General features: G+C 38.7%; 1 protein-coding gene across 2 annotated transcripts in view; it reads right to left on the reverse strand.

Annotated features, from left to right (window-relative positions):
* LOC117296838 overlaps window positions 1–22,872 on the reverse strand; it is a 33,615-nt gene that overhangs the window by 2,916 nt on the left and 7,827 nt on the right. For both annotated transcript variants that reach the window (XR_004519800.1, XM_033779915.1), the window contains exon 2: window positions 698–907. Coding sequence is in view for 1 of the 2 variants with exons in the window: in XM_033779915.1 (XP_033635806.1) it covers window positions 698–862 (165 nt within the window). In the remaining variant the exon portion in view is untranslated. The remainder of the gene's footprint in view (window positions 1–697; window positions 908–22,872) is intronic.

The following is a 22,872-nucleotide window of genomic DNA, read 5'->3' on the forward strand; positions in this document are numbered from 1 at the left end:
CAAATTATTCATTTTTGTTTATGAGACTAATCGTATGTTTCTATTTCGGCCAAGTATATACTTGTACTTTTACAAACAGTAATTTCAAAACAAGACACAATCAATCGGACGGCAAAAACAATAGCACAACAGGGCTAATACTGTGTGTGGTCTTCGAACCCAATGAGGCCACATGGACGGTAATACGGTGACTTCAACTCAAGTTCAGTTTCTGTCGAGCCGCAAAGGGGGGGGGGGATTCTTCAGGTTTGATTGTGTTTTAAAAAACAATTCTTTTACTAGACCGTGTTTGTTTACGAAGTAAAAAAAAATGTTTTGACTGTCCAAAATGGCGGGGTACGAAGTGAACGTCAAACTACACAATGCCGAGGCTTATATTTTCTACTTTAAAACCATAGAGCTATATATACTGTCAATATATATAGCTCTATGTTTAAAACATAACTTCAACCAAGTTCCTTTCATCATAATATAAAACATATTTGGGCGCCTTTTGTAGCCCAGATCGCCCAGTCCAAGTCAATGTGCCCCCTTTAGCTTAAATGTTGCCTTATTAGCGACATCGTATTGCAACCCACATTTGTTAAGTCTATTCATACAAAAGAATTCGAATGTTAACATTGTTAATGAGGCTTAAAAAAAAAAGATATCTTATTGTGGTTATTTATTTATTTAATTAACATGTCTGAATGTTTACCATTGGTTTTCCATTTTGTGCGGGTCCCCTTGGTGGTGGTTTTGGCCTCCTCTTGTATTCTTGTAAAAGGTTCTCAAACCAATCGTCGCTCTCGTCCTCCATTGCACCCACTGTCATGACAACTGTTGCCATGACAACAACGAATAGTAGTGCGCATGTCTTCATTGTGTGTACGCCCTAGTTGGCAGTCTAAGAGTGCGGTTAAAAAATCTGTGGAGAAAGCGAGACAAAAAAAGTGATTTTAGTTTTGTTGTTTCTAATGCCAGAGACGCGATTTGGTTTGTTTTGCATTGTGCCTACTGAGTTGTGTTTTGTTAGTAAATGGGTTTCTTAGTTAGGCTACCTGATTGTGTTAAATATTTCTCAAATGGCATTATATTGTATAATCCATAGACTACTTCTTACCACGTAAGTTTTCGTTGGCGTTGTTTTTCAGTCATTACCAAACGTGTACAGACCCTTTTAAATAGTGTTTTCTTTTTAGAATATAATATTCCCAAAAGTTTTATCTTGCGTGACTCAAAAAGCTCCCCCGTAACATGAATTTGTTTAGGCACAACGCAATATTGTGGACAAAATGACTGGACAGAAAAATCAGTTTCTAGTGTCATCGAACAGGGAAAACCGTAGACTCGTCACCAGTCGCTTACCTAAGGGGACAGAAAGATAGATATATAAGAACTTTATTATCCCACACCAGTCGTGCCAAAAAACTCAAGTGACGGAAGGGAGCTTCCCGGGTTTGCCATAACTAGTTCGTCACGATGATGAAATTACTTAAAATTACTGCGTGTCGTGGCCGAGCGGTTAAAAGTGCATCGGGCTCAAGTTAGGGTTTGCTAAAGTCATTAGGGTTTGTGTTCAAATCCTGGTCGTGTACTTGAGCAAGACACTTAACTATAATAGCTCATCACTCAGGTAAATGGGTACCTGTCAGGGCTGAGATGGTTCTTGTGATTGATTTAGCTTTTATAGCAACACACCCACACGGAGAGGAGAGGGTTTCAGGAATGAAATAATGATGGCCCATTGACCATATAACAAGGGTAATAATATAGGATTTGAGGCATTGCATGGTGATTTATTAATCTACATTTGGTTTACGATAACACCATGTGTGTATCTACTTGCCTGGTAGAGTTTGTTCTTTGGAGAACTGCTTTTCTTTATTCTACTACCGCGGGGTAGATTTATCAGATGTTCGGGAGACTTCTAAGTTCTGAAAAGAACTGCTTGTAATGTTTGAAGCACAATGATTTTTTTTTTAAATTGCTCTACATAAAAGTCCATTTTATTTTTATTATTATTATCAGAAATGTTTCATCAAAATGTAAGCGTATGGCTATAACAGGGGGAGGTTTGCCACTGAAGACTAAAACTACGGTCCGTGTGCATGCAGTTATAGTTGACTAAGGATTCCAGGTGCACTTTTCCTGTCAGAATATTCTGCCTTAAAATACTCATCATTAAGGCCCAGTTCCGTATAGTCTGTTAGCATAATAACTTGCTAAATGCAGAAATATCCGACAGAGTCTGAATACAAACCCAAATTCATTTAAGTTTGCATTGTTGCAATTGGCGCCCCTCGCATTTTTTTTGCAGTATTTTCTGTTTATGTACGAGCATCGGATGATTGGATTGACGCGGTAAAACGGGTCACACTTCCCTTGAAGTTGGTGTGACCCTCGTGAGACAAGGATTGAGGTCATTCGAGTGTTTAGCGAAGCTCTATGAGTAAGGAAAAAATTGTTTTTCTAAACCCGACATCGGACATAGGTCTACCTCCAGGGAGGAATTGCGGGGACTGTGTCGTCATGATCGAGTTGTGAACGATCGCCTATATGCCGCAACCCCTGCGCCCTCTCTCGGTATTGTGCTGTTTATGGAGAGTGTTGCTACCCTTCCCTATGACCAGTAATATTTAACCCGTTCAGCAACCGAAAAGATTGTTCATGCCTTTATTTCATCTAGGCTAGACTTTGGTAATGTACATTTCTTTCAATTGTCTCAAAATCAACTCACACGGTTACAGAGACTTCAAAATTCTGCAGCTCGCCTCATAACACTCACTAGATATAAAGACCACATCAGCCCAGTCCTTCATTCCTTGCATTGGCTGCCCATTGAATATCGTATCATATTTAAAATATTGTTGTTTGTCTTTCATTGTGTCCACGGTTCCGCCCTGAATATAATATCAGTCTCATTCAGCGCTATGTTCCCCTCCAGGCGTCTTCGTTCTTTGGATTCCGGCTTAACTAGCTGTGCCCAAAACGCGCACTAACTGGGGGGACAGGTCCCTTGCGCACGCTGGACCATTCCTATGGAACCAGTTGCCAAAACACATTCGGGATAGTGGCACCGTGGACACTTTTAAAGACAAATTGAAATTTCATTTGTTTCAAACAGCTTTTCAGTAGTTTATTTATTTTGTTTTCCCGATGTTGCCTCTTCCTTCTGTTGATTTGTTTTTGTTTTCTTCTTTTCATGCGCTTTGAGCACCTTATTAGGTGGATACATGCGCAATATATTGTCCTTATTATTATTTATTATTAATATTATTATAACATTTATTGCGTTAAATTAAAAGTAATACATTATTGCTTGAAAAATATTAATAAATAACTTGGTTTGAAAATAGCATTCGTGGTGTATAAACTGGCACGTGATACATGGTGTATTAAGCGTGCTGTTAAATTGTTAACCATATTATTCAATACTACACATAACAAACAATGTGTACACAATGGTAAGTGTGCAATTATTTGACATAATCCCTGCCCACTTTTTAACACCGATCTACGCCATTTTAGCACCAACCCATTTCTCCTTGCGACAGGAACCATTAAGTTCTCTATTGGGCATAATCTGCCCTGGACAAAGTCTGACCAGTTCCCCAAAGTCACTGAGACCAAATTAATGAAAATGGATAAAACCATATATTTGTTTGCTTGTGTAGCGTTTCTTCCTGGTAAACTATATTTTCACACCTCTGTCAAAGCCAACATTCCTTCGTGTACAGCTGCTATGTCACGTCCTGGCTAATTAAGTTCACAAAGCGTAAACCAATCTTCAATCTTTTCAATTTATTTTTTATTAATAAGAACCCAAATGAGCGTTGTCGTTGACGCCGCAGCTGTTTTAAAGCCATGTAATGACAGCCTTTGTCCATGAACACCTAATTATTTCCCTCCTCCATAATATACAAAAATGACTCTCAGGAAACCCTGTCTTGCATTTCTGTTCATTATTATTTTGTGCTTCGATGAAAGTGTCAACGAAATAAATTAATGCGTATTTAAGATAAGACGTGGAAGCCATGGGATACAGTGCATTGTTGACTTATATGATGTTGACCTACATCAAACCACTTTTTCAAAGTCGAAAGCGAATTTCTTTTGAAAAGGCTTCGCTAAACATAAGAGTTATTTCCATACCTAACATGAGTTCTATATTATAGTGGTCTAACAAACTTATTTTTGTCCTAATAATTGTCCCTATGTTGACGGTCAAAATAGTTCATCCTTTGAATAATTTGAACAAAGAGGGGAAACAATATAATATATTTTTGCCCTTACACTGATGTGTATAAAGTAGGCCTATTGCATACTCAGTAATTTCCAGAGTTTGTTGTAAAGACATCTGGAAATCACTTCGATGCAAAACGTTCAGATACCTCCAAGCCCAGTCATTAATTACTTTATAATAATAATATTAATCTAAGCATTTATATAGCGTTCTTACACAAAAAGGTACCAAAACGCTTTACAACAATAATTACAAGCAAGATGTTGTTAAATTGATGTTATTGATACTCAGCATATTTTTTTTTATTGTTGTGTCGTCGTGTGCCCGGCAAAAGGACGTAAGGGAAAGTTCCCGGCAGAAGGACGTAAGCAATTTATGTTAAAATTTGTGTTTCAAGAATTATGAGCGGGAAAGTTTGGTAAATTTGTTGCCATGCAAAAGTCATTCTAGAAAGGTTAAATTCTGCATGGGGAATGGGGAAACATGTCTTCAGGGTAATTCTAGCAAAAGAACAAACAAAAATGACATATTTTTCATGTCAGGAGCCATTTTGTTGCTTACGTCCTTTTGTTACTGGGACGAACTACTTTATGTTCCCGGCAAAAGGGCGTAAGGCCTTACGCCCTTTTGCCGGGCACACGACGGTGTAATTATTTGTTCGTATGTCATGTATTCAAGTATTTGTTCTTCCATGGTAGGACCAATACATCGATTTGAATCGAATCGTGATTGTATGATCCCAGTTTGTTTATTTTACAAGGTGGGCTCGCGTTTCCTAACATTTTAGCGTAACTATACCTCCTCGTTGAAAAAAAATACAGAAGGGTCTGGAAACCAAAAATTCACTGCGTCCCAACGCTTGGCATGGTTGCCGTTTATCTTTAAGCAAATAATCCAAATGAGCTTGGCGTCAGGAGTATTCTAGATTCATATAACAACCGTTTTCCTCTTGATGAGTGCCAATCAGAAAGGATTTGTCCACAGCCCGTTAGCAACGGCTTCCTGTTAGTTCAATCAATTTATGACTGGGCTAAGCAATTAGGCAGCAAATTGACAGGTGGGTAATTGCCAACCACAACGTACTATCCTCGCCAAGTAGTAATAACGCTCACATGTAATCATAATAATTCTTATTGACAATAATGAAGCTTTTTCTCCCCATTGCGATGTGAATGAATAACTTTATTTATGACACAAAGTAGGGGCTAGGGGTATTGGTAATTACTAAAATAGTTATTAGCATAAAAACTAACTTGGTAACGAGCAATGGAGAGCTGTTGTTAAATAAAACATTGTGAGAAACAGCTCCCTCTGAAGTAACGTAGTTTTTTTTAGAAAGGGGTAATTTCTTCAGCAGAAGCCTTTTCATGCATCTGAATACATACAAAGTAATGCAACAAGGTTTTTTTTTTACTCTTTCATATTCTCTTCTAAATTCGATGACCAATATTGAGCGAAAATTTTTCACAGATTTGTTATTTTATTCAGTTGAGACACACCAACCACTGGTCTTTGACAATATTACCAAAGGTGTCTATCAGTGCCCTATGGCCTAGCCCCAATGTAATTAATTATTCCCAAAAGGCATATTTGTGTAGATCATTGTATTCTACTTTTACAACATCTTTTTAACCATACCGATTTTATAACAAACGGTTACAGAACGCTTTTCAAAGACCAACTCGACCGATCCAAGGCAACGTGTTCCTTTAATGTTTGATGCTCTTTACACGAGAAAACACAGGGGTAATATATTGACACCGAATGGCGCAACCAATTACGCCTATGGCGTAATTAACCGATTCTTTATAATGGTAATGTTGTCAGTTGAAGTGCTTAATTTGCTATTATGAGGCAAACAACCTTTTAACAAGTTCTTATTTCTGGATGTCTGTCAATCAAGCTAATTTAGTAATTAGATACAGTACCTCATCAATTTTGTTTTACCTCTGGGCGACCGTTTGTAGATTACCAAGAAAGACATTTTGGCGGGCGATGACTCCAATCTCCTTGAATGTATAAACTAAAGGCAATTTCAACTTCAGACACAAATCACTGTCACTGATGGCTGACATATTGAGGGTATAGGGTGACGCATTGTAACCAAAAAAAGTTTCAAACAACTCACAAAAAAGAAGGTGGCTGTGATAAGTAGACTTCGCCGCTCCCTTATAGAACCGTGGATGAATATGCCAGAACCATCTAGAACCATTGTTAAAGGGAATGTACACTATTGGTAATTGTCAAAGACCTGTGTTCTCACTTAGTGTATCTCAACATAAGCATAAAATAACAATTCTGTGACAATTTGAGCTCAATGGGTCATCGGAGTTGGGAGAAAATGATGAAAGAAAAAAAACCTTGTTTGACGAATTTGTGTGCTTTCAGATAGGAATAAAAGACTTCTAGCTAGAAGTCTTTTATTAATTTAGTGAAAAATTACCCCGTTCTCAAAATCTATGCTACTTTAGAGGGAGCTGTTTCTCACAATGTTTTATACTATCAACATCTCTCCAATGCTCGTTACCAAGTCAGTTTTTAACCGAGGGGCGTAAATGATGTCTTTTTACACCCTTTTTTTTTAATGTGAACAAGCACCCTATTTTTATCTGCTTTAACATTAATTTTGAGTAATGTAAGTGAACAGTTTTGATACAAATTTGTTAGGTTCCAACAAACTTGTATGGACACCTTTTTTGACGAAATGTAGGTCTATGGCTGAAACTTTGTTTAGGACCATCTTCTGCATGAAATAAGGATGCATTGAACAACGTGTGTTTCGTTGTATTTGCCAAAGCCCAGGCCCCAACTTCATAGACCTGCTAAGCACAACAATTAATGTGAACTGTTTGCCTTGATAAAAACCGGATTACCAAGCAAATTTCCAACACATGGAAATTCGGTTGGTAATCCTGTTTTTATCAAGGAAGAAATTTCATGCTAAGCAATTTGTTGTGCTTAGCAGCTCTATGAAATTGGGCCCTGGAGTAGATACATATTCAAACCGGAGACATTATATGACACAGTCGGGTCCACGGTTCGGGAAGGGTCGAAAATGAGTTGAAATGGGAGCCGTATTGCCAAACACAAGAGGGGCAATGTGAGGTCCAAGATTGCAGGTGCCTATATACAAGCTTGTAAGCCGTGGTTTCGACAATTGCCATATAAATTATAGCTACATTTTGGCAACAAACCCCGTACGTTTTATATACACTTTCATTATAGTTTAGCGATTAAAATATGGTTATTTATTCCATAACACGGGGCCAGTAAATCCATAAGGAGTATCAGTTGTCTTTATGTGTAATCTTTCCAAAGAGTAATCGGATTAGGGTGGCATGAGAATAGTGGATGAATGTTTTTGTGTGAAAGCAATCTCTTAATACGATGAGCTATTAAGATAGGAAACGCCCCGGGGTTGACAATCGCTGTAGACAACCTGAGTAGGAGGCTGTGTCCGTCTTGACAGCTCTTCGGGCGCCGTGGTAGTACTGTATATACTCAGTACTTTCCCGAGCTCTGTGGAAAAAAACCAGGCATAATACTCGGATGGGATTCGAACCCACGACCTTTGCAATCTATAGCAGTGTCACTGAGATTACCCGGTAGCTAGAGGCAGTTCGAATATTTTAGCAGCAGGTACGGTGACGGAAATTTGCATTGGGGATACAAAATGAAAATGTTTTTTTTTGTAAATACCGTTTCGTTCGTGCACTGACTCTCTCGGTGAACTCTGGCTTTTTGATTTCAATCAGCTATGACTGTTGAAATCGAATTGACCAGATTTCACCTCTGGTGATCATACACTGCGACAATCCACTCACCACAGTCGGTCATTATTTGTAAAGTATGTTTTACTAATTACTTTATCTTACATCAATTTATCAATTCCTCTTCATCACTAGACATAATTATATTTTTTTATTGACTGCATTTTAAGACCCCTAGAGAATCCAATTCAATCAAAGACCGATGCCTCATCCAACATGGATGCTTTTTATTTAAAAAAACAGATGGGCGATCTATCACTGTTCTACGGGGAACACTCGGGGTGTAAAAGCAACCTTTCCTGGAGTGACGGGCAAAACCACTGGCAATTTTTCTCTCTAGTAGTTGGTGGCAGGGTATAAACAAAAAAAGTGGTTAGAGTTTTAGTGACTGATCCATCATAGTAACACGCATGTCGAGTCGTGATGCAGTCACAATTGGATGGATTGCAAAGACATGGGATGAAGTGGTTATGGTTAATCTTTTTAGTGGATGTTGGCAAAGGGTTGTTCTTTTTAAAAAGTACAATATTTTGATCATGTCCCAAAAAGGGATAAGCCCTTCTATGTTGTTAGAGCGAGTCCCTTCTCTCAACGATAAATGTATTCGGTTTTTTTTTGCGGGGAAAACATTTAAAAGGCGCAATTTTGGTAACTTAAAAAAAAATGGTTAAGCCCTCCTATGTCGTAATATAGAGATTCCCTTTCTCTCAAATGGGTGTTGTTTACGTACACAACACACGGGATTACGGCTTAACGTCCCATTCGAAGGACGAAGCAACCATGGTAAGTCTTGCTTAAGGACACACTTGTCAAAACCGGGACTTCAACCCAACCCACACTGATCACTAAGCACCTTAGTTTGAGTCCGGTGCTCTTGACCGTTCGGCCACGACACGACACATTGTAATTCAACTACATTATTAAAAACACCCACAAGAGTATGGTAAATTTAAAGAAGTGGCCATTATAACTCGTGTTATAATTGCGTATACAGGGTACCTGACGAAGATCAGTGTGATGAGCGAACCATCCTAACCCAACGTTGGCAGGTGAGCGTCCAAAATTACTTTTTGAAAAAAAAAAACACAAAACATCTTAAATTAACATTTTTTCCACATTTTACTAATCTCTTGTACAAATTGACTGAGTGATGTTTTCAGTATAAACTTGATCTCAGTTTGATCTCAGACAAATTAAAGCTCCCCGAAATGTCAGATCTAGATTTGCACTGGATTATATTAGTCAATCTATCCTCAATCAAGATTGCACTTTCATTATGTTTATTTATCATCATAACCAACCGGAAATCCCATTGATCTGTGTATAGAGTATAGAACACCCGTGGTGTTTACATAAAGTGTATCCCCCTGACATCCCCATACACAACCTCGCAGTGAAAGAGAAAACCTTAAGACAATCTCACGCTAATTATTAGTCCATTCGATTAAAGAGGGGATACCCTCCCCTACTATAATTCCATCCTCCAGGGAGACTTGGTGAACCCACGGCTTTCACCGTAGTCCCGTAGGTCATGAGGGATGGGTGTATTTATTGCACCCGCCTGTGGCTTGAATATGCCAGCGCAAATTCCCGTCTTCACCATCTCATGGAGGAAGACCACCTCGAGAGTACCAATCTAGCCGTCCAAATATCGGTATACGTTGCGTTGGGTCCTTACTTTAAAGGCAGAGGACACTTACTATTGGTAATTACTCAAAATAATTATTAGCTTAAAACCTTTCTTTGTGACGAGTAATGGGGAGAGGTTGATGGTATAAAACATTGTGAGAAACGGCTCCCCGTGAAATGCCATAGTTTTCGAGAAAGAAGTAATTTTCCACGAATTTGATTTCGAGACCTCAAATTTAGAACTTGAGGTCTCAAAATCAACCATCTAAACGCACACAACTTCGTGTGACAATGGTGCTTTTTTTCTTTCATTATTTTCTCGCAAGTTCTATGACGATTGAGCTCAAATTTTCACAGGTTTGTTATTTTATGCATATGTTCACATCAAGTGTGAAGGCTAGTCTTTGACAATTACCAATAGTGTCCACTGCCTTTAACCATTAAAGGCACTGAACACTATGTGTAATTACTCAAGATAATTATTAATATTAAAACTAACTTGGTATAACGAGCAATGGGGAGCTGTTTATAAAACATCGTAAGGAACAGCTCCTTCCGAACGTAGTTTTTGAGAAAGAGGTTGACTCACTCAAATGTACCTTTTTTGCAATCTGAAAGCACACAAATTCGTGCAACAATGGTGTTTGTTCTTCTCTTGCCTTACACTTCGATGACCAATTGAGTCCAATTTGTCGAAGATTTGTAACTATGCGTAACGTTGGGATACACCAAATGAGAATACTGGTCTGAGAATTACCAAAGGTGTCCAGAACCCTTGTCTTGAGTGAGTGAGAAATGACCTTTCTTTCTCAAAAACTACGTTTAACTTCAGAAGGTCGAGTCGTTTCTCACAACATTTTATACTAACAACAGCTCTCCATTTTCTCATTACCGAGTCCCTGTCCTTATGCTAACAATTCTCTTGAGAAATTACCAATAGTGTCCAGAGCCTTTAAAGGTAAAGAAAAACCACAGAGCTTCTACCATTAGGGAGACAAAAGGTCAACTGCGAAGAGATATCAATTTCTATACGGATGTAGTTTTTCCTCGGTATGGTTGCTAATCAGCTGAATATGTTACCGGCTGGGGCCGAGACTATTTCCGTTTGTGCCGGCGGGCTTTTTTTCCCAAAATGACAAAGACAATCAATGAAATCCCGTTGGAGTATGGGGAATTATTTATTAAATGCAATCACAAGATCGACTAGTCTCCGTGGTGACAAAGCGAAACTAGAGCTTTAATAGAGAAGAAAAATTCAGCCTCTTTAAGGCAATCAAACCCGCCCCTCATTTGAATGTTTATGCCTTTTTTTTTAACAGTGTACGAGAAGGGGGTATTTATTTTACAAAACGATGGATCTTCCAATATACGGACTTGGAAATGTCCTTGAAGCATGAAGACTTTATTTCGTAGTCTGTCTGTAAGGCTCTATCTACTGTACGCCCTCCCAGGCCAATTTGAAAGGGCAAAAGTTTTTTCGTTTGTTTTTTATTTCCAAATATCACAATAGATAATCATAAAACATACAAGACAAAAGAACAAAGGGTAATACGAAGAGGGCACCAGGAAAAAGCCTAGGCTTGTACAGAGCCTGGACCCTTTATAATATAAATTAATTGGTTTTAGTTTATAACAATAACAATGTTGATTGATGAAATGAAAGTACAGTGAACGGTATAATGCATACAGCAAAAATAGCATGACAAAACAATGCTTGTTTGTAATAACAATGTTTTTAACAGTGTGTTTGCTATGCAGCCTTAAATACAAATAACAGACACGCCCTTCTTCCATGCACACTAAGTAATTTCTTCTTTGAAAACAAACGTCCGTAAGCAATGAAATGGTTCCATTGCAAGGGTCGTAGGTTCGAGTCCCAGCCGAGTGGTTTGCATGTGATGTTGTTCACAGAGTTTGGGAAAGTACTGATACAGTGCTAACACACATCGGTTTACATGTATAGGGGTAAACCAAAATTAATTTGTTTAGAATAAATATAAGCCAAAATTAATAATATCAATGAAGTTATTATTATAACAATACAATTTATAACCATTTTGAGAAGGTGATCACAGCACCTTGACGTTGACCAAAAGTACATCCTTGATGAAACGACCATTGAGCCTTAATTACTGATAACATTAATAATATCCAAGCTAGCAATCCATGGTTCCGGGGATCATCATTCTAATCCACTCGGGGATTAGGGTGGATCATCACCCTAAGCCTCCATGGGGATTAAGATGGTAAGTAATTGGATATGTAGGCTGAAGGCTCAATTTACACGCATTAAGAATTAATGGAATATAGTGGGTTTGTTTAATCAACGTCTGATCCATCGGTTCGCTGGTTAATTGTGGATGAGGACTTCTCCTGGAAACGTCGTGTCCCAAATATTCAGAAGTGAAAGTGATGCTTATTATAATGCAATGGGGAGTGTTAAGGGGGGATACCGACTATTGTTCCTTCCAATGTTGGTTTGATGGAGTTAATTTGACTAGACGAAACTATTCAGTTATTTTAGTAATGACATTTTTTCTTTAAAAAAGCAGATTGTTGTTGAACTTTAAATTGGTCAGGGGGAACTTAAAAAACAATGTTTATTTCTGCATCAGAGTTCTCAACAAATCAATGAAGCTCATTGTAATGTTATTTGAAATTTAATAACCAAAAATTGCCGTTTATTAGGCACCGTGAGCTAATTTAAAAAGCAAAATGTTTGAAACAGTGAAGTGAACCATACTAACCACCTGTTTAACCTTCAGACCAGATGCAATTTCTTTACGAAATTAAATTCCTTCAAGAATGTCAACAGTGATAACCTGCAACTACATAATCGTCTGTAACTAATAATGTCCACCGCCAAATTTCATAGAGCTGCTAGGCACACAAATTTGCCTCGCATGACATTTCTTCGTCGATAAAAACAGCGTTACCAACCAAAAATTCCATCTGTTTTATACTGCTTGTTACTGGTATTCAGCTGTTGTTTGCTTATCCTGAAAATCACGTGGAAATTTGGTTGGTAATCCTGTTTTTTTTTATCAAGGCAAAAATTTCATGCTAAGCAATAGTTTGTGCTTAGCAGCTCTATGAAACTTGGCCCATGTCTCACATTGATATTCGTACTTTATAATGTAAATGCAGAGTGTGAATGCCGGTATTTGGGCAGATATAATTTTTTGTGTTATCCAACCTGGATTGACAAACGTCTGCGTCGAAATGGCAATAAGAAATGTTTGTCTAGTAAGTTTGTCTAGTCTGTTTTTGATGTTTTGTTGTCACAGTGTGGAGATGATTTTTCTTCAGTGTTTTTCTCGAAATCAGTTATTCTCCCCATGATTTTACGCCAAATGACGAGTTCCTTTTTAATATGTTTTTCTGGCCAGCTTCAACAAAAATCCCACACTCGGCTCATTTAATTTTAGTTTGAAAATGACTACTTCCGGTGCTTCAGAATTTGGCAGCCGAAAGGAGTTATTCCATTTGAAAAGTTGAGCAATCAATGGTCAAATTAGACAACTCATATTCATAGTATTGCGAAGACCGTTCAATTTCTTAACAACCAGCAGCAAAAGGCTGTCACCTAAATCCTCAATGAGCAATCGTTTTTTCACATGTTTGTTTTCTTCAAATGTTTGCATTCAAACTCGTTTACAAAGGCTAATACTGTTTGCAGTGTTTTTGCAAATCTGTGATCATTTCTAATTTCAATCTTATGACATGTAATATAGTAACCACGTTTCCGGGTCAAAAATATATTAGCTTCATCCCAATGGTCAATGTGAAGGAAACGACATGTTTTCTTAATACTCAGAGCGTACTCTAGTAATTGAAAACAGAGGGAAAGAATAACAGGGAATTATAGCCGCTCCCAAAGGAGAATCTAAAAGCAACCCTAATCAAAATTGTTACGACTTGAAAAAAAACCCATATTAAAATACACCTGACAATGGTTAGAGTATCATACTACATGGCGGTCTGGTTTGATATTGGTGCATAATCAATACAGGGGACTCAAATTGTGATAGACTCAAGAAGGCACAATAATGCTGTGTTTGCCTGACAAGTTTACTGACAATATTGCGCTGTCTGACATGGCCTCAATACCCAAGTTTTGGGAACGAGTCGGATACAAAATGGACTTCTTGCAGCTGAATTTCTTTCCGGTATGCGCTGATACCACAGTTTGTCTCTGTGTTGTGTGTTTGTACTAGGCAGCTGTGCAGATTCAAACAAAGTCTCTTATTCTCACTGTTAGTAGAATAGACTGTGTGTGATTTAACCTCGGGAGCGTACGAGCTTTTGCGAGATTCTGAACTTCCGGGAACCTCGACTATAGCAGCTACAGCGTGCATTGCGGAAGTTGTTTGCAGAGTGATTTTATTTGTAGGGAGAACCGGGGGGGGGTAAATTCCACCCACAGACTATGGTTTGATAAGTTGTTCAAAAGCTACCCTTAATTTCCGCTTCACGTTTTTTTATTATCATAAAGAACAGTCCATCAATAGGGTTTCGGGATTGATGTGACAGAAATAAAAACCACGCGCAAATTGCACCCACAATAACCTCCAAATATCATTTGATGGCTCAAAGGTGCTTGTGTTGCTACATTGCAGTTCCCAGTTCCTTTATCGTTTCAAGTCACGTTCGTGTTTTTCACACGTTCACGTAACGCGCATTTTTCAAACTCATTATTCAGTAAAACACGCACACATAACGCGTGAAAGCAACGCATACAGCTCGTTTGAATCTACAGGTTAGTGCTCAATTGGGAGTTGGTGATGTTTAAGGAATTTCTGAAGTACGGTCATTGTTACCTGTTACCTTTTTAAAACAGCTTCAGAGCTTGGAATTTATGTATGCACACATGGTTTACAGTTCATATAAAACAAAAAATATTACGGAGTTTACACTTTGTGCCAACATTGAAAATGAAGAAATATGGGGACAAAGCTGGTGCACTTTTACGTGGTTAGTGACATTGACTGACCACAGTAGCAATTGTCTATCGAACTCTGACGTCACACGCCTATAGTGCTCTGCCCGTGCCTTATTTGCAGCTTGGCGTTACCTTTTCCAGCTCAAAAGTGTGCACGCTCACAGTGGCCGATTTTACAAAGAGCTACATACAATAATATAGATCTTAACTGCAAATCAATCGTATTGCTAAATAAAGTGTGATGATACAAATCACTGTGGTAATACGGACAATTTGTCTTTACGGAGAATTTATTGTATTTTCGAAATCGAGCCCTTGGTTGTAATTTTACCACCCGTTGTATAGCGTACCGGTGTCACCTCGCTAGACGTGGATGATGTTCAACTCTTGTGAAAACCCCGTGACAGTTTCTTGGTGTTATCTCACCAAAGAATACACTGTTAGCTGAAACTTTCCACATGTGTGGCTTTACTTGTTTCTTACTTTGCCTTATACAGCATTAGTTTGTGTCTGAAACAGTGACTTCGGCTACAGCTACGGCTAGATCGCGCTTGTCTGTCCATTCTTCAACACTGTAGCAGACGCGCTGATCATAGCCGACAGCTCTAGCCGAAGTCGCCGTTTCGGACACAGCCTTTCTTTGAAGAAAAAAAAATCAATGACCTCACATTTTAACCAATAATTTGAAGGAAACAAAATCCCTCAACCTATGAAGTCCCAACCTTCTTGGACACGCCTGTGACTTACCGAATATTAGTCACTATGACCGTACAGTATTATGCCTGCCAGTAAATGCCAAGGAGTGCTCAGAGGCCATTTCTATATAAAATATGATTGTTTATATATGGGGTTAAATCAATAAAGTTGTTGAATCACAGTCCTTTCTTAGCCCAACATTTAATTACAATGGCACCTCTCAATTAACATTATGGATTATTTGGGGCTGAATGTAATCTAAGGGTTATTAATTTATTCTTAACACCCTGGACATATTAACCGTTGGGAGAGACAATTTCGAGGCCGGACGGTCCTTAAAAAAATTTTATAGATTTTCCCATCACCCTAAAAATAATGGCATGGATGAAGAAATATCGATCACGCAACACGTAATTGAGCGCAGTTATGATTTACTTTACAGTTGTGGAGTGTCAAATTTCAGACATTCATTCTGCACAGACATACTCAAAACAAATTATAAGTTATTGTGTATTTTGTCCTATCCCTGCTCCTCCTTAAAGACACTGGACACTATTGGTAATTGTCAAAGATCAGTCTTCTCACTTGGTGTGTCTCAACATATGCATAAAATAACAAACCTGTGAAATTTGAGCTCAATCGGTCAACGAAGTTGTAAAAAAACACCCTTGTCACACGGAGTTGTGTGCTTTTAAAAGGTTGATTTCGAGACCTCAAATTCTAAATCTGAGGTCTCGAAAGGTCTCGAAATCAAATTTGTGGAAAATTACTTCTTTCTCAAAAACTACATTACTTCAGAGGGAGCCGTTTCTCAAAATGTTTTATGCTATCAACAGCTCCCCATTATACTCATTACCAAGAAAGGTTTTATGGCAAAAACTATTTTGAGAAATTACCAATAGTGTCAACTGCCTTTAATCTACCATCCCGTCCACAACTCATTGGGCACCCGCATCGGGGCCCCCGTGCACCGTATCAATGGTGGCTCTCCTTGCACGGTCTTCGTTACAATCAACATTGAGTGGGGGGCGGGGGAAGAGGAGAGAATGTTTATTTTCAGGTGTGTGTGGGGGGGGGAGTGGGGGACAGGGAATGTTTATTGTAACGTTATGAATATGTGTCCCAAGCATTTTGGCCAGGTAGCCATAATGGTTAGTACATGGAGGTAGGTTAGTGCACGGTTAGTCCTCCATGGTTAGTGTGTGTCCTTGTAGGCTATACTTGTCAAAACACGAAAACCTATACTGAGCAGCCGATTCCGCTTGGCCGATTCCAAGGCTTTGCCTGAGAATCATGTTGAAATGCGTATTCTGTTTAAGCAGTCTCTAAAATTCTTTACTTATAAATGGTTAATTCCTATTACTCTAACAACACCTCCACGAATGGATTTGCGTCCATTATAACCGGTCATTCGTCACAGTTTACTTCCAACAGTTTATAAATATTTGAGATCAATGGCTAATTTCGCCTTAAATTTTCCACACTTGAGTGCACCTCGTTTTTAAGTACCCTTTCCCGCCGGGCCGTGTTTGCTGTCACTTTTTCATCCATTTTGCAAAGGTATTAACTGCAAATGTCTATCAAATATTTATCTTCATTAAAAGGTGAATGTCTTTCTTGCCACGTTTGAGATAAGCATCAGTTTTTCATAGCATACTTAATAACCGATAAATATCATTGTTTGGCAGGTTTACTATAATAACTTGAAAAGCACTTCGTGGTTATATAGCGTAAAATCAGTTACTGTGTAGGGTCTTAGTCTGCACTTAACTGCAAAAACTTGGGTGTTATAATTGACATGAATGTTGTCACATACCCAAGGGAGCGAAACAACATTACCACTGCACTGTGTTTGAATTGACAGAACTGAGTCATATTTTAACACAGCCCGCTATTTTGACGTGTTCTGGCAGTGTTTAAGGTAATATCAGTGGATATACACTATTTTAGAGATATCATATTCTCGTGATATCTCGTTATTGTAGTAATGTAATTTCCTTTTCAGTGTTTGTTTATTCATTCCTTTATTATGTGCTTAATGTGAGTACACTACAACGTAGTATCTTGTTGTGTTAAACGTGTATGCTATAAATTGTAACAAGCTATAGTGTTTTCACTATAGGGTAAAATATTGTCATATAGCTGCTTGCATACGGATTTACACTTCAACATAGTATTTTTCTTATTCTTGTAGAGTTTTACATCAAAATGTAATAATAATTTGTTGTAAACTGTTTAGTTGTGTTATACCATAAACTTGTTGAGTTTTACACTCTTGTATCTTAACGGTAAAAACTATGGTGTAGTGTCTTTATTATTATTATTATTATTATTATTATTATTATTTATTCGGCATAAAAACACATACAAAGTACAAACATATACAGTACAAAACAAAAGCCAGGGACATGTGCCTGGAATTAAAAAAAGTTTACCTAAAAACTGTAGCCCGAAGGCCTTCAATTCCAATATCCCTGGCCATATATTAAAAATCTATAATTATTTACAATAAATCTATAAAGACATTAAGAACATTAAGACAAAAACAGAAAGGTAACTAAAAGAAAGGACGCAGAATAAGTAAAATTGCAAAATAGCCCACCCCCTCCCATCAGGCAAATAATACACTAAACCAGCAAGGAAGAAACAAAAGAATGAAAAACTGGCAAGAGACACAGGTTTAAAACGGTTCCTCTATCAGTTTAAAAAGAGTTGTATATGTGACAGGTTATAAAGTAATACCCCCCCCCACAAAACTATTTTCTTATGCATTCAATTTCCTTTTTAATGAATATTCATATCCTCAGGCGCCAACAACGGCAACCCCTCCGTCATTATTCTCTGCGTCGAAGACGAACGAGCATTGAATATTCTCTTCGTCTTCTTTTACAGAATAAACGTTATAACTGTAGCCAAAGTGGCCTCGTATCCCTCATTTTGACCTCAAAGTTAGAGTGTCACATATATAAAGAGTTGTATAGAGTCTTATACTTGTATAGTAGTGTACACTAAAACTATGTTCACACTAAACATCCCATACATGATAGTGTTTTTACATCAAAAGGTAATAACGTTCTTATTAACTGTACACCCTCCAGTGTGATATCCTAATATCCAAATGCAAACAATTAGAAACAGTCTACAGATCAAGTCTTAATGAGACTAGTCACTAGTTCATTACAAAAGTCTAATGAAAAGATAATAATTTCAAATCCACTAGCCGCGTGTGACCGGGGAGAGAGACTAGGTAAGCATTATAAAAGATTTGCCGCTGGCCATACAGCTGGACATGTAATGATGGCGTAAAAGAGCTACGGCTACGGCTGTTGCTAAAGGGTGTTGCTGTGTAAGGCCGTATCCGATTTGACGGCTACAGCTACGGCTACGGCTGTTGCTAAGGGTGATGCATGCTGTGTAAGGCCGTCTCCGAACTGGCATCTACAACTACGGCTACGGCTGTTGCTAAAGGGTGTTGCATGTTGTGTAAGGCCGTATCCGATTTGACGGCTACAGCTATACGGCTACGGCTGTTGCTAAAGGGTGTTGCTGTGTAAGGCCGTCTCCGAATTGGCGGCTACAACTATGGCTACGGCTGTTGCTAAGGATGGTGCATGCTGTGTAATGCCGTATCCGAATTGGCGTCTAGAGCTACGGCTACGGCTGCTGCTAAGGGTGATGCTGTGTAAGGCCGTCTCCGAATTGGCATCTACAACTACGGCTACGGCTGTTGCTAAAGGGTGTTGCATGCTGTGTAAGGCCGTATCCGATTTGACGGCTACAGCTACGGCTACGGCTGTTGCTAAAGGGTGTTGCTGTGTAAGGCCGTATCCGAATTGGCATATACAACTACGGCTATGGCTGTTGCTTAAGTGTGATGCTGTGTAAGGTCGTATCCGATTTGGCGGCTAGAGCTACGGCTACGGCTACGGCTAGCAGTAACACCCTTTACCTATAGAGATGTCCTGAACCTCAACGCATGATGACGCAGACATCTAGCCGAAGCCCGTAGCTGCAATTTTGTAGCCTGCCAATTTGGACACGGCCTAACATCAACCCGTATGAGAAAGGACAACAGACCTATACAGAAATGACACGTGTTCGACACAATAAAAGTTTGATGCCCCGATTCTGACTGTGTCAATAACCGCAGGGAAACGACAACTGAGGCACATGCCATCATAAACCAAAAACGGTTCGTCCATCAAAATAATAATAATACAAGCATGAAGTAAAGAGATAGATCTCATATTGGATGCACTTGTCATTTTGTTGACAAGCGAGAGCAAAAAAAAAACCTGTACTGATATGAGCTCTACTTTTAGAATGCAATCAAAAACTTGCCTTTTCAAACTGATGGGAAAGAGCCTCGTAGCTGCTATGGCAGAGACTTGTTAAACTACCCGAGGCAAGATTAAGAGTGTCATTTCATAGACGCCATGTGAATGCCGCAGAAGGGCTTACACTTTTTCTTAATATTCTTATTTTTCGCCTTGGCACAACCCGCGGGCGAACAACCTGGAAACGGCACTTAACAAACCCCGTTGTCGCTGTTCTCACCACGCTCATACTCATCTCACCCACTCTCTCTTTAGTCCCGGTTTTATAAAGTTGTTTGGATGCTGTATGGGTGCCACTTTACTACACTGGTGCCCGCGAGCCAAAGCAAACATTTGACCAATGGGCAACTGAAGATGGCCGTTTGAGACTTCCGTGGCGTTTTGGTTCGCGGCACTCCATACACACTATAAGCATGTTTCTCGTTGAACACACCAATTGTAATACGGGATGAGAGAAAAATCAGCTTGAAAGATAACGAGTTCAATAATATAGTCTGTTTAAATGTTGGATTTATTTACCGTTAGGCCTATAGTTGTAATTTTCGGTGTGTCCAGTTTATCGATTTGATAAATATATATATTTTTAACCAATCTTGGTTGGGATAACTTAAACCTGGTTTGTGTTAACAATCAGTGTGTCTTATCTACCGATTGTAGTTATGTTTTTAACCAATCTTCGTTAGGGATAACTTAAACCTGGTTTGTGTAAACAATCAATGTGTTTAATCTACCTATAATGTTTTGTTTTAACCAATCATCTATAAGGTTAACTTAATTTGGTTTTAGTTAACAATCAGATGTCTACCGATAGTTGTGTTTTTTAACCAATCTACGTTAAGGTTAACTTCAACCTGACTTTAAAACGATCACTGTCTCTAATCTGTAACGACATTTTAGTTATGTGTTTAACCAATCATCGTTATAGGGATAACTTAAACCTGGTTTGCCCAAAAGCAATCTGCCAGAACAATCAACTTTGTATTCGGTTCTCGAAACTGTTTCCACGTTATTTCCAAGGGATATTAAATGTGTTAGGTGAATAAACCTGGGGTTGACGTAGTCTGTTCATCCCCAACACCTGTTAATTTAATCAAGCAGCGCCGTGAGAGAGAGAGCAAGCAACCAACTTGATCACGGTCTTACCCGATATGACTGACAACTTATACCATCCGTAGTTGCCTATCCAATCGAATAACAAACCATAAGGGAATGATAGTAACACTATCACCTCAAACCCTGTGAACATTCAGTCCCCTTGATATTAATTGGAAGCTCGTTCCATAACGTTCCGCATGAAGGCTGGGGTGTTCTTGGCTTTCGGGAGCTCTCTCCTTGAATTCTACTACGTGCGCACACCACTGATGACCAAGGTTTTCAGTTTCATGAATTAAAGACAGTGTATGTTGGACACTGTTGGTAATAATTGTCAAAGACCAGTCTCCTCACTTGGTGTATCTCAACATATCCGTAAAATAACAAACCTGTGAAAATTTGAGCTCAATTGGTCGTCGAAGTTGCGAAATGAAAAAAAAAACGCCCTGGTCACACGAAGTTGTGTGCTTTCAGATGCTTGATTTCGTGAGCTTGATTTCGTGACCTCAAAATTCTAAATCTGAGGTCTCAGAATCAAATTCGTGGAAAATTACCCCTTTCTTGAAAACTACGTCACTTCAGAGGGAGCCGTTTCTCTCAATGTTTTATACTATCAACCTCTCCCCATAAACTCGTAACCAAGTAAGGTTTTATGCTAATAACTATTTTGAGTAGTTACCAATAGTTTCCACTGCCTTTAAGTTCGTATGGGAATGCCTAATAAAAGATGGATATTTATTGGCAGGGAAAGCAACACGACTTGTTCACTGTGATTACTAACAGGTATACGGGATTTATTGGTTTAATCGCAATAATACCTCTCCATTTGATTAGAACAGACGTTGAATGTTCATAAAAATGCAGCTGTGATGTGTGGGTGATAAAGCTAATGGAAATATCAAAAGATAGCCTAGTGGAAGATAAATGGAGCAAGCAATAAAATTCATCGCAAGACAAATTTTCAGTATCACCATAGAGATTTGTATAGTGACATCACACTTTACTTAGCAACTACGATTGATTTGAAGTTACGATCAATTTGAGACCTTTGTGAAATCGGCACCTGATCCAACTGGGTCAGGCTGACCCATAACCTGATGAAAAACTGAATGTTGACCCGGATTCTGCGTCATTTCTGTGGCATACTGACCCCGAAATCCATCAGGTCCCACCTCATCTGAATTCGGGTCCGATGTGAAGTTGTTTAAAGTAAGATATGGAACCAATATCACAATAAATACCTGCATTACAAATGCATTAACTTTGCAAAGGATGTGTAGAAGTTACATGCAAGATGAAACTCGTCACCTTACTAACAATATAAACAAGACCCAAGCCTGATATGTAGAACAGATCAAGGCATTTAAGTCAGTGAACCCTCTCGGCCAATTTTAATTATCTCAACCAACGATGCAATGTTTCTTTTAAAAACATCCCCGTCAAATATTGTTCACTGAGTGAACCATATACAAATCCAGCACCCAGTTGACGTACGTGGTATCGGATGGCAATTACTATAAATAAGGAGTTTTTCTTTTTCAACGATGTCATGTTTCTTTTGAAAACATTCCATCAGTACCATCGTCGAATTGTCCACACGTGAACCATGTACGAATCCAGTACCCAATTGATGTACGTGGTATCGGATGGCAATTAAGTATTTGTTTTTCTCTCAACGATGTCATGTCTCCTTTGAAAACATCCCAGAACATCGTGGTCGCATTCTCCACTTAGCGAACCTTAACGAATCCAGTACCCATGCAATTAAAGTACGTGGTATCGAATGGCGGTTTAAACAAGTTTTCCTTCTTTCCAGTCCCTTATTATTTCGTGTACTTTTTCTTTCGCTAAACGCATCGGATTACATGGTTTTAATCAAATCGCAGGACACAGTGTGGGAACTGTTTAAATCCACGTCCGCATGGTGGTGGGTTCAACTCCCGGACGGGTAGAAACTCGAGACTACCTCGTGGATTGCTATTCTTGATTTATGTTTTGTGTTTATTTATTTTTTATATTTTTCATTAACCAACTTTGATTTGCTATGTTTCTGAAAAGACTAAGTGTCGGTTTCTCCCCTTTTTCCCTTCAAGAGTTCTTTATTGGAATTTGTTATGACACGCTGAGGCATGTGACGAGTTCAATAAAAGGCTGTCCCATGCCATTCGTTGCAACGGACGT

This window comes from Asterias rubens, chromosome 11 (assembly GCF_902459465.1).
Source record: "Asterias rubens chromosome 11, eAstRub1.3, whole genome shotgun sequence".
Classification (NCBI taxonomy): Eukaryota; Metazoa; Echinodermata; class Asteroidea; order Forcipulatida; family Asteriidae; genus Asterias; species Asterias rubens.